This window comes from Centropristis striata, chromosome 9, assembly GCF_030273125.1.
Source record: "Centropristis striata isolate RG_2023a ecotype Rhode Island chromosome 9, C.striata_1.0, whole genome shotgun sequence".
In the NCBI taxonomy this organism is placed as follows: Eukaryota; Metazoa; Chordata; class Actinopteri; order Perciformes; family Serranidae; genus Centropristis; species Centropristis striata.
Window position 1 is genome coordinate 35,756,676 of NC_081525.1, and position 26,492 is coordinate 35,783,167.

General features: G+C 37.4%; 1 protein-coding gene across 4 annotated transcripts; it reads right to left on the minus strand.

The window, feature by feature from the left end:
- Window positions 1-778: 778 nt before the first annotated feature.
- shc2 (SHC (Src homology 2 domain containing) transforming protein 2) lies at window positions 779-25,214 on the minus strand. 4 transcript variants are annotated; one of them, XM_059341656.1, is made up of 14 exons: window positions 25,001-25,214; window positions 22,068-22,865; window positions 17,448-17,518; window positions 14,285-14,345; window positions 13,946-14,065; window positions 12,825-12,878; window positions 12,576-12,627; window positions 11,207-11,333; window positions 9,221-9,401; window positions 6,019-6,112; window positions 3,632-3,811; window positions 3,226-3,533; window positions 2,395-2,546; window positions 779-1,513 (listed from the first exon to the last, which is right to left on the minus strand). In XM_059341656.1, exons 2-13 carry the CDS (start codon window positions 22,836-22,838, stop codon window positions 2,418-2,420), a joined length of 2,148 nt encoding a protein of 715 aa, XP_059197639.1. In that variant the 5' UTR covers window positions 22,839-22,865; window positions 25,001-25,214; the 3' UTR covers window positions 779-1,513; window positions 2,395-2,417. The 4 variants fall into 4 exon arrangements, with proteins under 4 accessions (XP_059197639.1, XP_059197638.1, XP_059197637.1 ...); XM_059341655.1 differs by having other exon boundaries at window positions 22,068-22,880; XM_059341657.1 differs by having other exon boundaries at window positions 785-1,513; window positions 22,068-22,328.
- Between the last annotated feature and the right edge of the window lie 1,278 nt (window positions 25,215-26,492).

Consider the following 26,492-nt stretch of genomic DNA (forward strand, 5'->3'; position numbering starts at 1 on the left):
CATGAAAACTAGTGTTTTGCGTTAGGAGCATAGATGCACATTATATACAGTCTGACACAAATGCCTGTCTGTGTAGTTATTAAGGCACTGAAGTTTGAAGAGGCTGTAGAAATACAGACATGGATATACTGAGTTTGAATGCAGAGTTTTTAACCCAGGACGTAGTATTCATTTGAGTCGGACCAATAATGTTCACAGGCTTATACAATGCATACAGCAGGTCTTTAACACATGAGGAACAGCCCTTACAAACAAAACGCAAATGATTGATATTTATGGTGAATGTGATGAAACTTTAAGACAATGTTGACAACTTGGCTGTAAATATGATGATAGTATGATTTTTTTTAAATGGATTTTGGTGCCTTGATTATCATGGAAAAACACAAAAGGCAGAAGTATTTGTGGCTATGCATGAATCCAGTACTGAATTATGCTCAGTGTGTTTCCATTGTGCCATCTCAGAGTCAGATACTGCAGCATGGAGGACGGAAGTTGCCAAATAAAAAAATACATTAGAAATAAAAATAAAAAATAAATTAATATAGAGTTAAATGTGCAAAATAATAATAATAATTAAAAGAATAGGATATTATTATTATTATTATTATTATTATTAATAATAATAATAATAATATTAATAATATTAATATAATGATATTATTATATTAATATATTATATATATAGTAATATATATATTATTATATATATATATTCATATATTATATATATATTAATAATATGAATATAATGATATTATTATTAATAATAATAATAATAATAATAATAGTAATAATAATAATAATGGAGGCCTTCATTCATTGATAAATTGTGACAATTGTGACAATTGTGATATTTCTGTTTTAATTTGATTCTTCATTTATTTACCTTTGTACTAAGACTAGTTATTAATTTATGACATTTATTTTATTTTATTTTTCATTTTGGCACCTCCTGTCCTCCATTCTGCAGACCTGTGAACACATAATAACAAACAACCTTTACAATCCAGTGAAACAGACATTTCTTCAATTGTCTCTTGTCTTAATTTCACTTTTTGTACTCACATAAAAATTAACTACTGAATAACCTGACATCTTTAGGGTTTTTTTAGTGTCTGTTCCAGACTATAAGACAGCTTTGTTCTGGCGGTGACTGTCATTTTTTCTGTCGATGACCTGTCGCTTCACTGTTTCAGGCATTGCAGAACTGTGATCCAAATCGTTATTTGATTTCCCAAGGTGTGGGTCCTTTTCAAAAAAAGTGTTTGCTTTTGTGACATTGGTTTATTGGCATAATAGCTGCATGCTGAGGAGTTTGTGACAGGTGAGGGATAGTTTGGTTGATCCTGGTAGGCAAAAGGCAGAGGAAGCACAAGAAGATGTCAGATGCCTAACTGTTCGTGGAAAGAATTAGTGATGTCCTTCGTTCCACATAAATATCCATCTGGAATAAATGACTTCCGCCTTTGTTTTTCTGTGTTTTTTTTTCATGGGATACTCAAGGATTCAGCTGTGAAATATGGTAGAAAAGAAAGATGGAGGTCAATACAATCATTTTTTAGGCTTGTAGATGTAACATGCCAAACAATAGATAGTCTGTCCATTTCATGCATTCATTTTTGCTGTAATTAAATTCCAATTAATCAGCCCCACTAAGATGAACAACCACTAGCTATATTTTCTTGAAACTATGCCTTTTTATGTGAATTATACTAATTTTGTTATTCTCAACATAGTATCATTGTATTTTAAAATCAAGGTTTATCATACATGACCAACTTATATCTGCATTTTCAATCATTAACCATTCCATTTTTCACTTTCACTGACTTAAATCTTTAAACCAACTTTAGTTTCAAAGTATTCATACATTTTCAAATTTTTAACCCTTTCAATACCAGTTTGTTTACAAAATGCCACTGTTTTTTATAGGAAAAAAACACACAAAAAATATTTTCTGTATACCAAATGCTAAGGGACATTTTCACCATAATACAGCAGCAATAACCCTGTTGGGAACCAGACAAGTAACACATAAAATGAGGAAATGACTCAGCCTGGTAGAAAGTAGTAAAAAAAAAGCCAGAGCTCTAGATTGAAAGCCTGATATTATACAATAAATGATTTTATGCAGTAATGTCTTGGGATATCTTGGGATAAAAAATGAGGAAATATTTGACCTTAAGGGTCCTAAATGTGTTTGTATTTTGGCTACACAGCTTATCATAGACTTATTATAGCAGCTGAGTTTGAACTTCCAATGTATTTTTAAAAAAATGACATTGCTGCCAAAGTACATGCCATATGCAGTTAAAAAAATAAAAAAATAAAAGGTCCAAAATGTCCCTAAGGATGAAAAAGTGTTAAATAATTGAGTATATGCATGCTTACCGTCCCATGCAGGGCCAGTTGGCTCATTGTTTCCTCCTGACCACCTGTTTAAGGTGGAGCTCACTCTCTGCTGCTACAATAGGCAGCTCGTTCTTAAGGTGGTATGAGATAAGGTGGCTTATGCTCTCAAATAACATGTCTTTGGTTCTGACCTGTAGAGAGGACAACACAAGATGGGAGGATGAATGCAAGTTATTGTCTTCACTACATACAAACCATCTAAGCAGCATATATAGTATATATTTTGACATACAGTACAGGCCAAAAGTTTGGACACACCTTCTCATTCAATGCGTTTCCTTTATTTTCATGACTATTTACATTGTAGATTCATCAAAACTATTAATGAACACATGTGGAATTATGTACTTAACAAAAAAGTGTGAAATAACTGAAAACATGTCTTATATTCTAGTAAGCAAAGGGTGGCTACTTTGAGGAATCTAAAATACTAAAGACATGTTTTCAGTTATTTCACACTTTTTTGTTAAGTACATAATTCCATATGTGTTCATTCATAGTTTTGATGCCTTCAGTGAGAATCTACAATGTAAATAGTCATGAAAATAAAGAAAACGCATTGAATGAGAAGGTGTGTCCAAACTTTTGGCCTGTACTGTACTTTTGGTGAAATGGAAGTTATCACGATATAAACTCCTTTATGTATGATTCCAGTTAATGTTTTCCATTAAGAAACATGCTGCATTCACTTAAAGGCTACATTTTGAAGATGGGCACATGAAAATAAAGAAAACGCATTGAATGAGAAGGTGTGTGTCCAAACTTTTGGCCTGTACTGTAGTTTTGGTAAGCTGTTGCTGGCAGACTCACCACTCCCTCTGGATCCACTAGCAGGAGGTGTTTGGGCAGGCCACAGTGCATGCCAGTTAGGACATACTGTCCCGGGTTGGTAGTGCTCTCCCGGACCAGGAAATCTCCATCCCGGACCAGGAGTTTTTCTGCATCTCGCCTGCTCATGCGACTGTGGTACCATGGCTCCCTGCGGAGCTGCTCCTCGTTTGGGGCCACGGGGGCTCGGCGGCGTGGAGGGCTGGGCCACTGGTCCTCCAGGACCCGGACACCTCCCCCACCAGCTCCTCCACAGGCCTCATGGAGCTTCAGGGCATCCTCAAAGGGCCCTACAGGGACAACGATGTCTTATAAATCAAATTCATATTCAAATAAAGGAATGAGTTTATCTTCACTCTATTGTGTCACACCAACTTTAAGGACTTACTCATGTCAAAGAGGTCCTTTTTAGGACTATCTGGGACCCGGGGCCCTCTGTGACCACTGAGCCCCTGTGCCAGTGAATCCAGGTTTTCCAGACTCTGGGTGTTAACATACTGATGCTCCTCGTAATCTCTGCTGCCTGGTGGCTGGCCGTCGGCACACAGGTAACCGTCTGAGGTCAGACCTGAGAAAAACAGATGCTCTCAATATGTTACATGTACAGCATGCTTATATGTGGGTGAAACAAGTTTATTTTTTTAAATTATAATCTGGCTCCATCTAGTGGATGAAATCACAACTTTCACAACATCGAGCTTTGACAGATACCACAGTATACAGAAGTATGACTTATTTACAAAAGCTAAGACAGTTGAACCAGTTGCCACCAATGAGGAGGCAGCTTCTGGGGTCACTTTTGTCTTTCTAATAAAAAATAAGGAATGAAGCTTCTCAAAATATTAATATTTAACCAATAAGAACCCATGGTGACACCCGTGTAACAAACACGTTAAATCTTCTATTTTTTGTTACTAGGCTAAGTTTTAACCCATTTAACAATTCTAATCCGTTAATAGGGTGTCCTGTATTGCATTTAACTTTGACCATATTTCCTGAACAAATTAAAGTCACAATTTTGAGAAACAAAAAGACACATGGTTATTTGTATTGATTTATTATCGATTTATTATTATTATGCTACTTAAAAACAAATCTAAAAAATAATTTGTTGTTAAACAGAACTAATAATGTCACAATTTTGATAGATGTTGTGGAGATGCAGAGAAAAAGAAAATCTGTGTCTAGTTTTTTTAAATTTTAAAATACAAAATATTATAAACATAAATATTATAAACATAAATACTATAAGCGCCCAATGTAATGTTTATGTCACATCACAGTTCTTTGACATTTAGGGATAGTGTTTTTGAAAACACATAAGAAATGGTGGTATATCCCCCATAACTTTCCTTTAAGGATAACTGGGTCTGGGTTCTTATGGGTTAATATATGAGGCATAATGCCAAACGAAGTGTCCATTATCAGGAATAAATGGACAACACAGACAGAGGGCGAAGGACAGTGTTCTTTGCAGAGTCCATTACATTTGTTTGAAAAGTTTGATTAATTAAATTTGGTTTCCTACAGTATATCCAGTGTGTTGTTATATCACCTTTAATTAAGTTTTTCAATTAGGGGGATTAACAGTCATAATTATCTAAATGGAATTCAGGGAATCTTGAGGATATCCTGTCAACAATGACACTCAACTTGAACAACGAGTCTTTAGACCAGGGGTCAACAACTACATTTGTCGGAGGGCCAGAATTTTACTGGACAGTCACGTTGGGGGCCGGACCCTCAAATAAAATTAAATAAAAAAACAAATTTTGGCATAACATTATTTTAATGTTTATTTATTATTGATGTCATTACAAAACTGAAGGCATTTTTAGAGTCACGTTTTATTTGATGTGCAATCATTATTTGTGACCTGTTCTGTTCTTATACCATGCTATTTTAAGTTATGTCAGTTGGTTTTCCTTTTTTTTTCTGTACTGAGAAGTCTAGTCTGAAGCTTGTTGTTGAAACTTTGAAATAAAAACCAACCATGTTACGTAATGGCATGAGGAAAAGTTACGTTAAAAAAACCCCAAACAAAAACAAGTACTGTGTGAAACAATAATGTTAATTTAAACAGTGCAGCGAGTTTGTCCTCATTAAATATGTCATATATGGTGGAGATTACTGATAGTTAAGAGTCTCAGTTGTCGTTGCTGTTTTCAGTTGCTTTAATAGTGATAATAGATAATAATAATAGATATTTTCTCCTTGATTTAGTTCGGCCTGCGGGCCGCCAGTTGATGATCACTGCTTTAGACCGAGTCTTTTAAAGGAACACTCGTTTTTTCATATTAAAACATGTTATTCGGTCAAGTAAGACGAGTTGATACAGACCTCTTGCGTCTCAATGTGTGCACTCAATCGCCCTGGCGCGCGGCGCCACTTGGCTAGCACTTAGCTTAGCCCAGTTCATTCATTAGGATCCAAACAGATGGACAGTTAGAAGCGACCAAACTCCTCCACGTTTTCCCTATTTAAATACAGCTACACGAGTAGTTAAACGACCAAGTATGGCGACACAAAATAAAACGTGGCGCTTTTCTAAGCGGATAAAAAGGAGAACTATAATGTATGGCGGAATAGCACTTGGGAGCACTTCGACTCGGCGCAGTAACATCATCACTCCTGAAAAATCTTCTCCCCCTCCCTCTCTGTGACCGAATAACATGTTTTAATATGAAAAAACGGTGGAGTGTTCCTTTAACTGTAAAGTCTGAGTGATGATCCCAAGATCATGCTATACCTGTGTGAAGCCACATGGTGTCTCACCTGAGCTGTTGGTCGTCTCAGTGTCCCAGTGCAGTTCATAGCACAGCTGACCAGGAGGATAAGATGCTTGCTCCCTTCTCGCTGCTGAGCCCATCTGCAATCACACACCAGAGGAACACATTTGTATCACTATACCTGAATGAACATCTCTCTTACCCCACATAACGTAGTTTGGAAGCACTCTATTTGAAACATTAGCTACAGCATGTTACCATATTTTGAACAAACTGCAGGGAGAGAGTGATGATTTCTCTCACGCGGTAGGCAACAGAGGAGCCAAGGCTCTTTATGTAATCAAATCTATCTTCGGCAATTATAGTGCAGGAACATCGGGAAGACAGTTATGGGGCATATTTTCTGTTTCCAGTTCCATGTAAACAATACGGAGAAGAAGCAGCAAAACATATCAGTCATCAGTTTATGAGGGAGCTACCAGAGAGCTTGAGTCCAGCTGGTAAAGGTTAGTCATACACTACTTGATAATGACAAGATGTATTTTCAATTACATCTGTGATTACATTAGATGGCGAGGCTACATCCAGACCTGGCCTTGGATAGTCAGAGATAGCTCAGATGTTTATTTAAGTGGGGTTGTCCTGATTCATACTCAGTGTTTTACCTACAGTAGATGGCAGTCTGCAAACAGCCCAGTTTGGGGAAGCAGGCAGCAGTATGAAGCTGAGTTATGTATTACTGTGGATCAAGGTTATTATAGTTAACGAAAACTAACGAAATAACGAAAACTGGAATTGAAAAAAGATTTTCGTTAACTGAAAGAAAAATAAAAACTAGAGTTTTTAAAAAAAACGATAACTAACTGAAACTGTATTTTGTGGTTACAAAACTAACTAAAACTAACTAAAATTATAGTGAAAATGTCCTTAGTTTTAATTTTTGTCAACTTTTTTCATTCATAATTCAGTGTTTCTATTTGAACATGCAACACATGGTAAATATGTTTACTGAGACTGGGATGTCTACACTAGAACCAAAATTCAAAACACCCTGAACTGTAAGAGTTAATAACCTTATTGGGGCTGAGATGGATAAGCCAAAGGAAATAAAGGCAAAATTTATTATGACCTCTTTGAATCTGGCACCCAACATATAGCCCATTACAAAAACACTAAAACTAACACTAAAACTAATAAAAACTAAACTAAAACTAACCATTTTCAAATACTAAAAACTAAACTAAAACTAGAAAACTCACTCTAAAAACTAACTAAAACTAACTGAATTTGAAAACAAAAATTCACAACGAAATTAAAACTAAAACTAATGAAAAATCCAAAACTATTATAACCTTGCTGTGGATAGGGACAACAACAAAACTAATTTTAACCACCTAAAAAAAACAATATCAGTTTAAGTGTATGTTACATTTAGAATATTTTCTCCCCTTTACCTTGCCGTAAGACAGCCTTGTGAAGTTTCAAGCGAGAAACTGAAGCCATTATCACCAGACTCCATTGACAAAAACAGTAATTTTACCTCGCACGGGAGTTGCTGGTCTACCTCTGTCTCAGGCGGCATGGTAAAGGAGTGAAAATATTCTAAGTAAAATGTAAAGTTAAACTGCTATTGACTTTTTTAGGTGGCTTAAATACACGGTCTCCCATAAAGTTGGAATAGAATATGTTTTTTAGCTCTTTCCATGAAATGATTGTCACAATGTGATTTATTCTTGACAGATAAAGTGTATATCTTCTCAAAACTTTATTAATCAATCTCTTCCAAACATATCACAATGAAAATGAAACCACAATTAACAAAGGACTGTGTCTGAAAACGAAATTATTCCAACTTTATGGGCGACCGTGTATGTTTTGCTGCTGCCTCTGTCCACAGCAGCACATTGCTCAGCATCCATGCTGATACACTGACTATAAAGACGCACCTTAACCCATTAGAACCCAGGCCCAAATATCCTTAAAGTAAAATTATGGGGGATATACCACAGACCAAGTTGACCACAAAGAACACATTTATGATGTTTAAAAAAAAAAAAAATACTACCCCTAAATGTCAAAGATCTGTGATGTGACATAAATGTTACATTGGGCGTTTATGGTATTTGTGTTCATAATATTTCTTATTTTAAAATAAATAAACTAGACGTTTTCTGCTTACAGAAACACAAATTTGACTTTTTCTTTGCATCTCCACAACATTTATCAAAATTGTGACATTGATAGTGCTGTTTAACAACTAATTATTTTTCAGATTTGTTTTTAAGTAACACATTAATAATAAATATTAACAATTTAGTTTTTCTTTGCATCTCCATAACATATATCAAAATAGTGACTTTAATTTGTTCAGGAAATATGGTCAGAACAAGTTAAATGCAATACAGGACACCCTATTAACCCTCTATGGTACGGTGTTGCTCTCAGGCAACATACCCATTTTTGGCCTGTTAAATTTCTACAATGCATGTTTTTGAGTGATGTAATACTTTTTAAAAAGATGGAAGAGTATAGGCTTTAATTTGTCACATGACCTCCATGAGGCCATATTGAAACCCTGTTTTTCAGACTTTTCCAAAGGAAACAACTTTGCCCTTTTGCACAACAAAAAATCACTCAAAATGTAATTTCGTGGCCCTTTTCCATCTGGAAAAAATACATTCCTACTGATAGGTGAGTAAACCTTCATGTTTGATAGTTTCATTCACTTAGACTGTTCAAGACATTCATTTCAAAGGGTCGTTGGTTCAATGCCTACAGGCAACATTCAGACAAGGCACCGGTTAAAAAAGTTCCTTTTGTAATGTTTTTAAATTTAAACTGTTATGTATTGTACCCTGTTGAAGCGACTGAATCTTTTACACGTTTATTAAATAAATTATGTTAAAATGAAATGAAATTAAAAACTCTCTTTTTCACTGTTATGGTACAATGATGCCTGCGGACAACAAACCCCAAAAACCTCTGAGATTTTTTTTTTTCAGATTATGTTTACTTAGTCTATTTTAAGACAAAAAACACTCCAAACATTTTTTCCTAGCTGGTATCATAATGTGTAACATAGAAGGTTAAAGGGTGAGAATTGTTAAATGGGTTTAATCTTAGATTCTAGAAGACTTAAAGTGTTTGTTACACGGGTGTCACCATGGGTTCTTATGGGTTATACAAGCCTGATTCAGAGAATCCAAATGACCCCTTTAATGCTGTTTCCCCCATGGCTGGAGACTTACCTGTGCTGCTGTCTTGCTCTGTGGTTGTGTGTGGATGTGGCCCAGCAGGGCTCCACTGGGCCTGAGCCTGGAGTCCACCACTCCCCCAACAGGAGGCTCCTTCCCTGGGATGCTGTTGTAGTAATCATGCTCAGAGAAGTCTTCATCCTCGCCCCACATCGGTTCTTCTGTCCGGACAGACCTGAAAAAAAGGCAAATCAAATCATATATTTAATTATTATTATTATTTCTACAACAATAATTTTGGTAACACTTTACAATAACCATCTAAGTGATGTTTATAGATGGTTTATAAACCAACTATTAACCATTTACAAAATTCTATATATATTTAATCTTTAAATGTTTTCAAACAATTTCTTAAAGGTATAAGAATCATTTTGAAATCATTTACATACTTAATATGGTGTTAAAAATGTTATAATGAGTGCAAAACTATTAATAAACTAATATTTATAATGTAATTGTTTGTTTATGGTAAAGTAACTATCAATTTACATTAATATACCATCTATTAAAAAAATGGCTAAATGGCCTATATACGGTTTACAAATGATGATTAAACATTAATAAACTATCTGTTTACCATCTATAAATGGTCTATTTACCATCTATAAATGATGGTTATTGTAAAGTGTTACCATAATTTTAAATCTAAACAACAATTATGTGCATAATTATAGTTGTGTCATTCCTTCTTAAAGAGATATTTATAGAAATAATAATGATAAGGAGATCGGGTTCTCAAATGGATTCAGTCTGATCAGATGACATCTTCACATCCGAAAGTGATCTATAAAAATCTGCTGGAGTTTTATATAGACCACTAGAGCTGCTGTTGCTGCTGACAGCAGGGACACATTCATTTAAAACTAGAATATAAAAGACTAAGAGTGTGGAGTTCCTCCTGTATGTGCAGCAGCATCACTGCAACAGAAGAGGTGAGAAGATCTGTGAGGATCAATATTATAAGATGGACTTTGAGGTAATACAAGAACTAACTTTCATGTCTCCATGTAATAAATAACAAAGAAATCTGAGAGTCGTACAGTAGATCAGGTTTTTGTGGTGGAAAATGAGACTTAGTTCTTTTATTGCAGGATGTCTGCTCAGTATTTATGTCAAAGTCAGTGTAAGTGATTGTGCCTACCACCACCTTCACTTCCTCTGTGTGTCAATCTTATTACTATTTATAATTTATAAAAAAAACTTAAAAATATCTCATTCTCAGAGCCTTTCTTTCTGTGTTAAACAGCCTCACCCTGCATTAGAAATGCACACAGTTAAAACAACTAAAGAGCTAATAGAACAATAAAGTGAGAAAATAAAACATTTGTTTTAAAAAAAATGCCTTTTAAGTTTGTGTGACTGTTAAAAAAATAAATATACACTGTTGCTCATAAAGTTGGAATCATTTTTTGTACCTCTTTCCATGAGATGATTGTGGCAATGTGATTTATTCTTGACAGATAAAGTTTATATCTTCTCAAAACTTCATTAATCAATCTCCTCCAAACAAATCACAATGAAAATGAAACCACAATTAACAGAGGATTGTGTCTGAAAACAAAAAATAACAGGAAAACTAATTTGTGATGCAATATTCACAGGAAATAATGAGCTCAAGATGCCTCTAGATCGTTTGTTATACAAAAACCTTGAGTAGTTATTGCATTCATTATTTGGGTCAATTGAGCAGTTTATCTATTTTTCTGTACCACCATAGTTATACAATAAATATAATATGGAATATCCATAGATTATAGAAAATGAAAGGTTCCCATTTAGGAAAAAGTTTGGGAACCAGTATTTTAAATTATATTAGTGGTGTAATAGTATTTTTTGCTCTAGGGAAATGCAGGAAAAAAATGTTTGGCTCCATGATGCCTGTTTAAGAAATCAATAATTTACTCTTGCATCACCACACCAAATATTAGAAGGGCTGTGAAAAAACTCTTTAAAAGCTTTTCATCTGCAGCATGTTACCTCTCCATGGACGCCATGGTTTTGGGAGGACTGTGTAGATACTGTTTGAACTGCAGCTCGAAGGCTTGGCCAATGGTACTGATGACACTCTGGGCTAAACCATCTGAGCACTCCAGGATGTGACATGCTGAAGGAGACGAAAACAAGAGAAGACGTTGTTTTAGCAGGACGATCTTGGCTCAGTATTATCCCTCTCTTTGAAGCGTTTCTCTCCAAAACACAATGGTAATTAACAGTGGCGGTTCTACACAGGGGCCTACAGGGGCCACTGCCCCTGTGAAGAAGCCCTTGGCCCCTGCTGTGGCCCCTGTGTCAAATTAATAATAAAATGATCAATTTATAACAATGAACGACAGAACAATTCTTACCTATTTTTTGTTCAAACAATTTCTCATTGTAAACAAAAGGAACCCAGAATGTGTACATTGTATAATAGTTTAATTGTGCAATAAAAGCTAAATATAAAGATCATTCTCACTGTACTGCACTTTCAAAATAAATAAAGTAATTGTGCACAAAAATGAGAAATGTCATTGTCGTACAAAAATAACTGTTGATGTTGGTAAGTCTCATTGCTTCAATCAATGTAGTTCTTCCAATATGAGAATTTTAGCTAATATAAAGGTTTTGAATGCTTAAATATAATTTTTGACGATTTTTAATGTGCCCCTCTGATTAAACACTGGCCCCTCCTTGGCCCCCACAGAAAAATTGGTCTAGAACCGCCACTGGTAATTAAAATGTATTTTTCTTGTTATGGGGGGGATTTCTTGTTCTAAAATGTCAATAATGTCTTTTCTAAATGGATAATTGTAGTTGATGTCGCAGTGAGTTCGGTAACGCTTTATAATAAGGTCCTTAATAACCATTAATTAACAAGTAATAAGGCATTGACCTCGCTTTAGATCCGGTAGTTGCAAAAAGCATAGTTAACTTATAGTTAACTTATAATAGATGAGCAATAAAGTATATTTTAATATCAATAAGCAAACAAAATAAGATTAATAAAGGCATGGCAAAGACATAATGGGTGGGTCATGGGTGTTTTAATGCCATTATTAACACTTATATAAGCGTATAAACACACAATAATGTTAATAAGCATCTTGTAAGGACTTACAAGGGCTTTATTACTTGTTAATTAATGGTTATTACAAGGACCTTAATATAAAGCGTTACCGTAAGTTCTTATTTCATATTAACAATAACTTACCAAAAAGTAAATAGCTTATAATGTCAATTTTCTGTATTGTGGCATCATAAAATAGATGTAGAAGTGAGCTTTTCTCTGAGAAATCAATATTTAGGACACAGTCACTTATTATATATGAAACAGGCAGTGAAGCTGAAGGAAAAGTTTTCAGGATACCTCTCTGGTTCACTGGGTCTTTGGCCACATATGCAACATAATCAGGCATGTCCTGCAACAGAAAGGAGGGTCAATTAAATTAGACCACATAAATTAGACATATATAACTAAATTAAAGGCCTCATTGATTCTGCGGGTCATGAGATTGTAAACCAGTCAAATGAAATCCAGTCAGATATGTGCAGTCTGCCAAAATGTCAGTTCCAACAACAACGTAAAGGAGAGCAGGCAGAGAAACGCTGCACTCACTGTGTCTCCCCCAGAGGCGAATGAGATCGACTGCATGGGATGGTGAGCGATCACCTGAAAGAGATAAGTGGATAAACAGAGAGAAAGATTTGCCAATATTCTACTTTTCATTGTCACCGTTGATTAATGTGACACAGACAACACAAATGGAAAATTCAGGTTTTGATGCAATGCCAGTACACTTTTAAAGTTTAGCGTAACTACACTGTAAAAAATGTTTGTAAAAATTACAGTAAAACACTGTCAAATTGCATCATAAATAGGGCGTAAAATTAAAAATGTAATATCACCGTAGTAGATGCTTGTAATTACCGTAAATCAAGGAATAATGCAAAACTTTTAGACTGTAGAAAACACAGTTTTTTCATATAAAATGAATGGAGAAATACCATAATGTCACAAGGACACAATCACCCTAAAAATAAAGGCACTACTCAGTCTAAATTACAGTTTTTGCTGATTTTTACATTTAAATTTACAGTAGAAAACTCCCTGTATTTTTTACGGTGAAATTCTGGCAACCACAGCTGCCGGTATTTTATCGTAAATTAAACAGATTTTTTTTACAGTGTACACAATGAATATTCATTTCCACATTTTGCAGAGAGGAAATGACTCTAAACATCACTTAAATCAAACCTTAAAGCCTAAAACCTTTTACCCTAAAACCCACATTTATTAACCCTTTTTAAAAAATGTGTTTTAGCAATCAATGAATACTCCAACTACACGATCATCCATAAAGTTAAAATAAAATGTTTTTTACCTCTTTCCATGAAATGATTGTCACAATGTGATTAATTCTTGACAGATAAAGTGTATATCTTCTCAAAACTGTATTAATCGATGTCTTCCAAACATATCACAATGAAAATGAAACCACAATTAACAGAGGATTGTGTCTGAAAACAAAATTATTCCAACTTTATGGGCAACTGTGTATTAGAGAAAACTTTGAGACGGCTGATAACAGAATTAATGAACTGACACACATCATTACTGACATTGAATAACTGAATGAAGTTAAAAAATATATTTTTGAAAACATTTACATTTTTTGTGGTCATGAAGGATTTTTTTTCCAGCACTAAACAGTAATTTTTAATGATTTGGCATCGTACCTGTCGTGTGGTGGGTACGAGCAGACCAAGGCCATCTATGGAAATATTTACTGCAATACTCATGCCTGCAAATCGCAGGTTGCTTTTCCCCATAACAGACTGGAGAGCTTTGTTCTGAGTCTACATGAGGAAAAAAAAGAGTACAGTGTAAATCACAATCATATTTAAAACTGAACAAATAGATTTTAAGTATTTCTTATGACAGACAAAATACAGAAAGTGACTTTTACACAGTCTTAAGTTTCTTAAAACCACTGTACTAACCCATCTAGCTGGGAAAAAATTTAATAAGAATAGCATAATGAAACATGCACAGTGAGATTAAAGTTTGCTATTAACCTTCTTCCTCCAGACTCCCTTTCCTCCTGGCACAGTGTCACACAGCCTGTTGATGGCTTCCCTAGTCAGGGGAATGAATAAGGGTTAAAGGTCAGAATAAAGAGGGACACACTGGCTACTGATCTAACAGCGACAAGCACACTAAAAATAATAAATCATGTTGATTCCTGTTGCAAATATTAACAATCTAGTAGCTTTTAGTGTTTATGCCCCGCGAAAGTGGAACACCCTGCCTGACTCAGTTAGACATGCCAAAACAGTAGCCATTTTTAAAAACAGATTAAAAACCAATCTTTTTTCAACAGCATTCGGTTGAACTGTGTACGTCTGGTTGTGGGAGTGGGTGCACATGTGTGAGTAAGTAAGTGTGTATGTGGTGAATATGGCATAGCTTGTCTACCTGCACTCTTCAATAAATTTGTAATAGATTTTTTCTAATTGTTTGTTTTTGTTTGTTTTCTGTTGTTTTGTTTTGTTTTTTAACTGTAATTATGTATATCCATTGTGAAGCACATTGAGTCTGCCTTGTGCATGAAATGCGCTCTATAAATAAAGTTGAATTGAATTGAATTGAATAGTGACAGCAATGTGAGGAGTATAACTGAGATTAAAATAAGTGTTTAGTCATTGTTAAGGGCCACAAAAAGCTGCACCATCACACTGATGTGAAATCCTGAGGTTAAACATGAACAGAAGCGTTGTGTTCCCTCCCTCGGGCTCAGGTCAGAGGTCACAGTTCAAAGGTCGAGAAAAGCTTTCCAGTAGGTCTGTCCACAAGCAGTCATCTAGTTCTTACCACTGATGTCTAATCTGTTTGTCAAACTTGTGTTTAACCCCCTGTTGAGTTAGGGAAAAAGAAACACTATAACTAGAGCCAGAACAAAGTGTCTAGGGTCTTCTACTGCTTCTTTAGGGCATCATTACTCACATTTATTTTCCACAGTGCAATTCTCTCTGCAGATTTGTTACAACTTTGCAATAAAGCCGCTATAACTCCTGGGATTGATGGCCTAATGGGCGTTTAAAGCCTCTGTCCCCTGTGTGTCTGATGGCGGGAGTGAGGCATAATGTGGATTTAAAGCTGGAGCTCGCGCTCATGCTGCCAGGGGACAGCGGGGACAGCAGTCAAGAACCCAGCTGCCCCTATCAAGTGGCTCGTAAATATTTAAAAAGCAGCGTCCCGGGCCCCATCTCGAGTAAAGGTCTTCTCAGGGATTTTTGAAAAACACCACAATATTCGAATGACTCATGCTGATGAGAGGGCAGAGGAAGGAGGAGGAGGAGAAAGATATGGGCTGTTGTTTTTGTTGTTGTTTTGTCTGCAGCCTCGGTATCTTTCCTGCAATAAAATGCTGGGCCTCATTATCCCTGGTGTTGCTGCTTAACACCGTGACATAGAGAGCTCTGTTGGGAGAATGCATCTTTTTCACATCCGGGAGCTAAAGTGCATTTTTGACATTCTGACAACCACTGAATGTTTTTTTGTGGTTTTCTAGGACAAAACGAACGTGTAAGTCAATAATCTGAAGAAGATCGGCTCCGGTCTGACTTTAAAATGACACTTCTGACTTGCACTCAGTAACAATTTACATATAGTAAAAAAAAAAGTCCTGTAAAGTTTGTTGGACTGATTAAAGGGGACATATTATGCTCATTTTGCATTTTGGGTTTCTACTTGAACATGTTTACATGCTTGAATGTTGATAAAAAAGACATTATTTTTCTCATACAGTCTGTCTGAATATATCTGTATTCACCCTTCACCTATAAGATCGCCTCCCAAAATAGCCCAGTCTGTTATTAGTTAGTGTTTCTGCATCTTCCATTTCTGTGCTTGTTGATTCTGCACCATCATTGCAGCCGGGGAATTACACTTTCTATTTAAATATAGTAAAGTTGAGACATCGCAATCTTAAAGTCCTCACGGCCTGTTTAAAGGCACAGTTTATGAACATGGGCCTTGTGCATTTTCATGTATTGAGTGTTTTGATACTTTCACAGTATTTATGTCACACTTAAACCTGTTTTATATCAAAACAAGACATGCAAATCTCACTTTTTTTTTTTTTTTACAAAATAGGACCTTTAAGACAGTCAGGAATTGATTTTTGACCTTGTGGGGCAGATGGCTCGTCGCATGTTCCCCGGGGAATCAGAGACCTCATGTCGTTAGTTTCACTGGGAAATTTGGAAGTCTGTTTAAAAGTTGCAAGCGATACTCTGCATTACACATGCTACTAAATGGAAGAGGCTGCAGTGAATTCAACTAAGTGCAAGCACACTGACGGACTCTATAGTCAACAACTGCAAAACATTCATCATCAATGCACTACAGCAATCTTTGGCTGTCACGCTACAAAAAACCTGGTTGAGTCATCTTATGCTCATTTGACTGTGAATGTTTTGTTTTGTTGTTTTGTTTCTGAACTCTTCCCTCCCCTACTCCTCCTCAAAAAAATGACAACCGCAGACATTATCCAGCAGGGTGCGTTCACAGGGACTACTGCAGCTTTCCACAGTCATTAGCAAACATCATCAATAATAGATCTCCCCCTCTATCGCTCCATCTTCTGCAGCCTCCTCCCCCTGCACTTAAGCCTTGGATGCACGGTGGGCTCCGATTACTGCCGATCGATTGTGGAGGAGAGAGAGGAGGGTGAGAGACAAAGAGGGAGGGAGTGGGGGAGTGCACCTCTCCCATGAGGCCAAGGATTGCAAAGAACCCAGCTGCTTTTATAACAATAACATCACATGTTGGGCAGAACAACACGACGCAGGCACACTGAAGACCCCAAGGTATACATTCATATACATTTTTTAAACTTGCATTGGCATTTCATTTCTACTGCAACCGACTGAGCAGAAATCAAATTTCAAAATTGTGATGCAGAAACAGGAGTTTTCCCACACAAGTTAGAGCTGTTTTAAACCAAAATCTATATGTGTGACTGTATTTATTAAGGTACCTTTATCAAGTCACATTGGCATAATAACAAGAAAATAATAATCTAACCACTCTAACTCTAAAACAAACTGCTCAGAACTGGCACACACTGCAGGTAGCAATTTGATATGATAGTGGCTGATACTTCAGTTAATCCTATACATCTTGGATCAAATTCTCCTGACTCATCACTACCAATAGAGATGTTTACCAGCTTACCTTGTCACCTGAGTCCGCGTGTTGAAGTCCAGGGAGCGCATTGACTTCAATACTTCAATGCAGCCCATGTACTGCAAAAAGAAACAAACAAAAAATAATTGAAAATATGGCTGTTGACAGATTTTTATTTTTTTTTAAGATTCTTTTTTTGGCATTTTACTGCTTTATTAGAAAGTGACAGATAGAAAGGGGGAGACAGAGGGGAAGACATGCAGCAAGCACATAATAATAGTAATAAGTAATAGTAAGCGCTCTACCAGTGTGAGCCACCTTTTTGACAGATTTTTGCTTAAAAAAAAATTAGATACTTGTCACGTGAACTGTTTTAACTGCAGCTGTAAATGCTGAACGTAAAACTCATTTTGAAAAACCATCAAAGGAACTTGCCTAATAAATAAGCATCATTGTGTATTAAAAAAATGTCAACTATAAACGTTATAGCACATACTGCATTTGGAGTAAAGTCTTCACAGCCTCATAATCTGACTCAAATCCACATACAGGCCATTAAAGTGCGCTCCAGTGAGCAGCAGCCAGCTGAGGAGCTTCCTAATGGCCGTCAGGTTGGGGTGCTAATAGCACCTTGACTAGATTAGCAGCACTAAGAGCTGCAAATCATGGACGAACTGCAGATTCTTGAGCCCCTGGGGCATACCAAGGGTGTGAGTGTGTTTGTGTATACAATCCATGCATGTTTGAGCATCCTGTCCGTATTTGAATATCTGTGAGGTTTACATAAAAAATGGATGGTGAGTAAAATGTATGATTTCACATTTCTATGTCAGTTTGCATGCAATCATCAGTAAATACAGTATGGATGGATGAATTACTGAACAGGCTGAAAATTGTCAGACCTGGCCTTCGCTGCACAATGTCACTCAAAGCGACATGTACCAATGGGGAAGGAAGTAAATAATCACAAAGAAACACAAAAAGACTACAAAGACTACAAAACAACTACAAATATAAGGAAAACAGCCATAAAGAGACACAGAATGATTACAATGAGACGCAAAGTAACTACGGACACACACAAAAACTACATAGACACAAAATACAAAAAAAAAAAAAAAAAACATGGAAACAACCACAAAAAAAACTCCCAAAAAGATTCAAAGTGACACAAAACAACTACAAAAAGCACACAACCACCACAAAGAGACACAAATTCACAACAACAACAAAAAAAGCCAAACAAATATACAATCTTCTGTATAGTTGGTGGTGCCTTTGCATGTCTGTGCCCAAATGTCCATTGTCTCATAATTCATCCATGACAGTATAAAGGAACTCTCCAGGGATGACAAAAGCCATCATTAAAATAGAGCAATAAACAAACACATAAATAAAAAGAATAACACAGTTAATGTTAAAATTGATATTGAAAAGCAGAATTCGGGGCTGGTCCATCTGTGCTTCACTTGTTTGAAAAGACTTCTCAAACAAGAACTCATCTCAAATCTAATAAGCTACATAACGCTGTGACGTATAACTCTTATCAGCATGTTAGCCTGTGATTTATGAACTCTTTATGAAACTAATTTGGTGCTACATAATTTAGATCCTGCCTAGCAGTACTTTGGCTCACTCAGTGCTGTATTTAGTGCAGTTTCCAGGATTGTAAGTGACTGCAACAGACAGCGGACAGACCACACGGCAGCCGTACAAACAAACAGAGAGAGAGAGAGAGAGAGAGATAGAGAGAGAGAGAGACCTTTGAGCCCAGAGCTTAATGAGCTTTCTAACCAGATTTGGAGACGAGGGGAAGTCTTCCATCAGGAAAATTGTCTCTTTTTTCTTTCCTTCTCTCTGCCAATGCCTCCATTGTCACACACTCATCTGCTGATGAAACACATCCCCTCTTCTATCACTCTATCTGCACTCCCTTCCTTTGGGCCAAGTCCCAAGGACACTATTCCTACGAATACAGGGTCACTGACTGTCCAAGAAGCATTCCTCAGAAATGTAATAACACTGGCTAACCCGTTCAAAACTTTGTGGCATGGCGGCTGTCTTCATAAAGATAAATCATAACTGTCAAATAAATCAATTTATAGTTGGTGAATGCAGGAAATGTCCTAATGTCCCAGTTTAATATCCAAAAGCTTCTTGTTTCACCACTAAAGTAAGACAAGATTGAGAAGTATGTAAGCCAATGTTGTGTAACGGTGGATGGGCGGATGATGGACAGATACTGAGAACCGCTGGATGTCAACAACAGTGGCCTCTCTATGGTGAAGATCAGTGATTTCCAACCTCTTCGGTCTGAAGTAGCTCCATTGATGAACTCATTTAACCCTTCGTCAATTCCCAATGTCGGTTCCAAAAAATATTATTCACTATATACATAAAAGTGGATATAGTTTATTTTTTCATTGAACAGTCAGTATTTATTTTGGTTTGTCAGTAATTGTCTGCTACTTGAAGTGAAGCTGAATGTTTCAACCATTTATCCATTAATCCTACTTTCAGCTATTTCATCTGTATATCCATTACTTTAAGCCAACATTTTCAACTGTTTATCTGATATTCTTGGCAGCATATTTAAACTATGAATCCATTACCTATAGACAACAATTGTCATGTTTTCTCCATTACTTACAGCTTATTATTTGATCTGTTCTCACAGAACTTTAAGACAACTATTCCAACTACCCATTACTTTTAACTATCTTAGATGTTTCTCAATGTTTGTAAAATCATGTTGCTATATTACATTTTATGTTGTTGTAAATTAAGTTCCTTCTAAGTTCATATTTTTCTGCACCGTTCACCCAAGATTGTAAAGCATCCAAGCACAGAATTCAGCCAGTGCACCATGGAGGGACCTTTCTGGAAACTGAACCAAGAGCAAAAAAACCAAAAACAATTTTAAAGATATATTTGACTGATAAATAATGTGCAGCAGATTTCAGGGAACAGAAAAATTATATCAGTCTGGTTTTTATGTAGCTCTCTAAATGATAGCTGCTTAGGCAGCTGCAGTGCTTTGTTTAATGGTTGCTGCAGTGTCCTGGCTGTCAGAGATGGCAGATGCAGGCCAGACACAGAGCCTGACATGGCTGAAGTGAAGGTGTAAGGAAAAAAGCAATACCAAGAATCACATGTGTGTCTTTCCCAGCAGAGGACTGACTGTGTGTGTGAGAGAGAGAGAGAGAGACACTGAAACAGAAATAGAGGGAGAGAGGGCTGCGCGCTATTGTAGCTATGGCGATTAAAATGGCACAGTGCAGCAGAAATCTACTGTCACTTTGACACTAATACATGCACCAAGGGCTCCTCCCTGCATAGATTCACCACAGAATTGCACATATAGTACAGCTTGAGCTGCTGTGAAATGCATCTCAAACATTCGCTTACACGGGTTGTCGTGCAGTGCACCTTCAGATGACAACAATAAGCTGTTAAAAGCTTTTCATAATTAACTGAGATAGCAATCAACCATTAGATGAGCACTTGTTATGAATCTAGGAAAGCCCTGCATGGTGATGAGAGCTCATACGAACTCATCACTGGACCCCTCCCATGCCGATCCAGCCATCCTCATCCACATCACATGATGCAAATGACAGTGATTAAATGTAATTGAATATAGGAATGAATGGTGCCTGTATAATGCCATTAGAAAGCGTGCTTGAGCCCCGGACTGGGCTAATCAAGAGCCATGTCATTAGTTTGAGGAGAGGGGGTAGAGCGGTGCAAAAGTGCAAGAAGGGTGGAGGTGAACAGGCGTGGCGGGATCGCTAAGGGGAGATCATTGACATTGACGTCAGGCAGTCTGCTTGGGATGGTAACCCTTTGTAAACACAAATCACAAGTACACTGATAAAGATATCTCTTCACATCTCATAATCATTCTTTCCGGTGGGACAACCAAGCATCCTTTACTTTATGTATCCTGACTTTGTTTTTAATAAAAACATGGAGTTTGCATATTACTTAAAAACACCATTCAAGCATACTCTAGTCATAACACCTATAACAACAATTGGTGTTCACTGTGGTTAGTGTTGTACATTGCATTTTTATGGTTCAAATTTTATGGTCTCCTTGCACACATGAATGTAAACAATCCACACAAAGAATACCACTCCCACAATCATCAAGCTCACACTCAAACATACAGTAGGATGCATGGACTATGAATGCAGATGCTTATAGTTTTAAGTAACGTACACGATGCATACAAGCTTTTGTAAACACCGCAGTAAAACAATGCTCCTTACTACAGTCTGTGCACATAATTACATGCTTTATCTTTCTGCACCCTGACATCCTGTGTGCTATCCTGACGCAGTCTCTACCAGCCACACCAAGCCATCTATCTGGATTATGTATTCCCCAGCCCTCGCCACATGAGCTGCATAACAAACTGCCTGGCACTGTGGTTGGTGTCCCTTTGTTTCCCACCCAGATAGAGAAACCTTTAAATGGGGTCATTAATATTGTGGCTTTCACTGCCTCCTGTGTGCAGTAATTAATGTTTGCACCAGAGATAGAAAAGTTGTTTGTTTTTGTTGCAAACACTTTCAAAACAAACCTTGAATTAAGTGGATGTTAACGAAGTGAACCTTACGGATATACAGTATGCATTTAAATAAAAGGTGTCCACTGACTCACCCTGACAATATAAGAGGCCCCTGGTCCGGCAATCTTCTTGTCAGGGTGCAGCCAGCCTTGAGCAGGTTTGTGGATGAAGCTTCCCTTCTGGGAGAAGTCCTCTCCCCCCAGCCACATGCCTTCCACCCTTGTCCTGCGGTTCATTCCCGACCTGGAGCTGCTGGAACCCCCAGGGCTCGCCATGGCCTCTGTGGCCCCAAATCCGTGCCCCCCTGGATTGGCCGAGTGTGCCGCTGCAACTGCTCTCTGCCCTCGAATGGCCTGCAAGGAACAGGGGGTGACACAAACAGGGTCACAGGAGTTAAGCACCGCTGCGAGACTGGCCACCGGCCCGCTGGCTGAGGTCGCATCACTGTGCCTGTGTGATGATGAACCATGTGAGACGGAGGCCTGGGAAGGAGCTGCCTTCCCTGAGTCCTTGCTAGAGCTGGAGCTGGAGCTGGAGTTGGACGGGCTCCGGCTGAGCAGAGAGTTGGAGAACTTCCACTGAGGCATCTTAGGGATGAGCATGCAGAAGGTCGTGGTGCCATCCTGTTCCCCATCCAGGCAAGGGGAGTCGGCCAGGGATGCAGCCCCAGCTGCGGACGATGATCTGGCACTGTGATCCATAGGAGGCAGAGGAGGCAGGGGAGGCAGAGGAAGGCTCGTGGCAGAGGCGGAGACCACCGGCGTGGCCACAACTTTGCCACTCATGGCTAAGCTCTGCATCAGGTCGTCGGAGGAGGTCACAGACTCGTTGCGAAAGCGGCCATACTTTGGCTTAAGGAGCATGCCCGGAGGAGCCGCCTGGAGCAGGAGCTGAGAGGAGGGTAACTGCCAGAGGATGAGGGGGGAAAGGGGAAAGGGGAAAGGGGAGGGGGGAGAGGTGTAGTGGAAGACGGGGAGAGAACTAGAGAGAAAATCTTCCAGGTAGAGTCCTATATCCTTGTCAACAGAATGCTGTCTGGTCCTCTCCCGCTCACACACACGCACACACACTGTCCCGCTCTCATGCCACTCTGCTCTCTGTCTGAGCTGGCCTGCTTCCTTTCACTGCCTTAGGCAGCCTCGCTCGTATGCTCCGTGTGTGTGTCTCTCTCTCTCTCTCTCTCTCTCTCTCTCTCTCTGGATGATGTCATTGGGTCTATTAGCCCTGCCCTGCCCAGCTGCTCTCAGACTGTATTAGCTAAAACACATCTGCCTGAACCACACTCAACCTCTTTCTCCCACACACACGCACGCACACACACGCACGCGCGCGCACACACACACACACACACACACACACACACACACACACACACACAAACACACACACTGTCTACAGAGCACTTATTTTTATTAAATTATAAGTTAATATTAATAACCTGTGTCAGTGTATATAATTTTTAGGAAGCAAAATATCAAACCTCTAAACTGAACAATGCTGTGAACAGATCATTTAAAGCGAAAAGCATTGATATTTAGATATTAAAAAATATAGAGAATAAGCAAGCTTCCTTCTATCAGAGTATTTTTTATTTTTTCATGCATTTTGCATTTCATCGGTCAATGTGTTTTACTCGTTTGCAATCAGCATCTGCAATAATCAATCTCAATAAACCCGCGGGAAATAACTAGTACTGTACTTGAGTAGAAGAATTTTGAGATACTTGCACTTTACTTATATTAGCATTTTTATTTTCTGCTATATTACTTACTACATGTCAGAGGGAAATACTGTACTTCTTACTCCACTACATTTATTTGATAACCTTAATTACTCTTTAGATTTGGATAAAGATTACAAAATATAATTAGCACATAAATAATTATATATATCAATAAGTCTTTCTTTTTTAAAATTTAAACAGTATATAAAGTAATATAAAACATATCTATGTAAATAAATCAGATAAGCCAGCTACGGTATCAAGTGACACATGAATGAATTAATAAACACAGAAGAATAATATCTAATAAAATGAAATGTACTTAGTCTTATATGTCGATACTTTTGTATTTTTTACTTGGTTTCAATTTTAAATGTGTGACTTTTACTTGGAACAGAGTTATATTATATTACTTACTTACTTATACTATTATATATACACTATTTCTGCACTGTGGGATTAAAATACTGAAGTAAAATATAAGCGCTGTAAAGGAATGTTCAATAATGCAGCATACAACTCCCACTGACAGGGCAGTGTTGAAATACAACATATAAATATTAACTAAGAAATTGATTGTGACTGTGATTAAATAATACTGGCACGAGTCTCATCCAATTAGTTAAAGTGTATTTTGTGTGAATCAATGTGTGTGTGGGAGGTGAGACTGTAAATCCATTTGTCGTGGCAATAGACTAAAACTTAACAAAGGAAGCAACGTAGCCACACTTATACATATCTGAAAACATCCACCCAGTCCCATCTGTCTGAATTCTCTGCTCAACTCCCCTCCCAGCCGCCTCCCCAGAGAGCAATCAGCCATCTCAGCACGATCCTTTTAGCTTCTCACTTGCACCCTCCCTCATGCGTTATCCTCATTCCCAGTCAAATCACTTCCAATCTGTTTTCTAACTTACTTTTTTCTCATTTTACACAAATGAAACGAAAGATAGCAGTCAGATTTCTCAGGGTGAAACAATGTGGGGCAATCGGGTCTCAAATCATGCACGCCGATAGGAGCAACGTCTGCCCTGATTGTGAAATAACCCAATAGTTTGGGGCAATCTACTGTTTACATAACGCCACCCACACAGACAAGGAAAGGCTTATTATGTTCTTGTCAATCAAGGAAGTCATTACAAATTGTTGAGTCTGATGATCATGTCTGCTCAATAAAATGTGACTGGTGTTAACAAAGCATATATTATAGTTAAACTACGCTGATCAAAATATGTTCATATTGTGCATAACGCTTCTCACACAACATTTAAAAGTTATTTGGAAAGGCATCAGGAAGCTTACCTATATATCAGGCGCTGAGCAGAAAGAGGATGAAAAGAAAATCCAGCTCTGTGAACTTCCAATGACTTTTATCAGACAAAAAAAGCTACGTGTATGCTTTAAATAGCACAGATGAGCCGCAACTATGGTTGAATAAGAGAACATTTCATTCCTCTAGTCAGGAGACCTCATTACAACAAGGCACACACACTGAGAAACACCCTCACACACACACAAAACCACCATCAGAAACACTGTGACACCACCACCACTGCCATCCCACCTTCACCCAAACAGCCAATCACCTCTTGTTTGTTTGCTACAGAGTATAACAAGTTACTGATAAACCAGAGGGAATCAATGCATGTTGACAGATGCACAAGTATCAGGCCTTCCTTTGTACGCTTTGTCCCCTTTTTCAACTGCTGTGGAAACACACTCCACACAAAACAGATGTGGAGCGAGTATCACTTCAACTAAAGTGAATAAAGGTATTTCAGACAAAGAGATGCAATGTGTGAGGCTGACATTGGGTTTAATATCCATAAATAACAACAGATGACTCACTTGCTTCAGATGTTCTACTTCAGTTTCAATCACTCAACTACGCTGTGATTTCCTGTATGTGAAGAGTTAACATATTTACCTCCTGACTTTGGTCGTTTGCATATACAAGTGGAACAAACCATGCTGTGAATACACCACCGCTCATTAGCAGCCATTACCTTGACAACAGTGATTACAGCTAAGAACAACATAGGTTTCTTGCAACAACAGGATCCTCAAACCACTTTGTTTTGGTTAAAATGTAAAGAGAGGGTTTGTTTTCCATGTACTTAGAAATCATTGACTGGGGAAAGTGTTTTTGTTTATGTCAGGCATTGTGGGACATTTAGGGGTTATATTTTAATGAAAAGTATAGTGTATAATATATATAACCAACTGTCTGTCAGTGGAACAGCAGCTGATAGTCATCAATGTATTTGAATGACTTGAGCACATGTTTGACTCTGTTAGTTTATTCGTTTATATTTTATTTTTATGTCATGTAGTGTTTTTCTTCTTCTGTTGTTCATGTTTGATGCATGATTTTGAGTCATCAGGTCACATCAGGTCTGTACTTCTTTAGAGAACTAGCAATTCTCAGTAATGTGTCGGTTTTTCCTTTTTAATAAATTAGCAAATATTTCAAAAATTCCCTTTCCATTTTGTCATCATGGTTTATTGAGTGTAGATTGATCTGGGGGAACGAGTCAATTAAAATGATTTTAGCATAAGGCTGCAACAAAACAAAATGTGGAAAAAAGTGTATACGTTCTGAATGTACTGTATTGTATGTATATGTATAGCCTATGATGTCAAACTGTAATTATTGAAATATAAATACTTATAGTGGAATTAGTTGACATCGAAATAAGAGAGCAATCTATTTCTATAGTGATAGAAGTGTATAAAATATTAATTGACAAGAAATATTCACCTGAATCCAAATTGAAATCCTAAAAAACAGTAT

Coding starts and splice junctions, on each gene's coding strand:
- shc2 (XM_059341656.1), bottom strand. CDS start 22,838: ATGCTCCTTAAGCCAAAGTATGGCCGCTTTCGCAACGAGTCTGTGACC. Junction 14,346..17,447: donor ACGCGGACTCAGGTGACAAG/GTAAGCTGGTAA, acceptor TCCCCTGACTAG/GGAAGCCATCAACAGGCTGT. Junction 3,812..6,018: donor TGAGACGACCAACAGCTCAG/GTGAGACACCAT, acceptor TGTTTTTCTCAG/GTCTGACCTCAGACGGTTAC.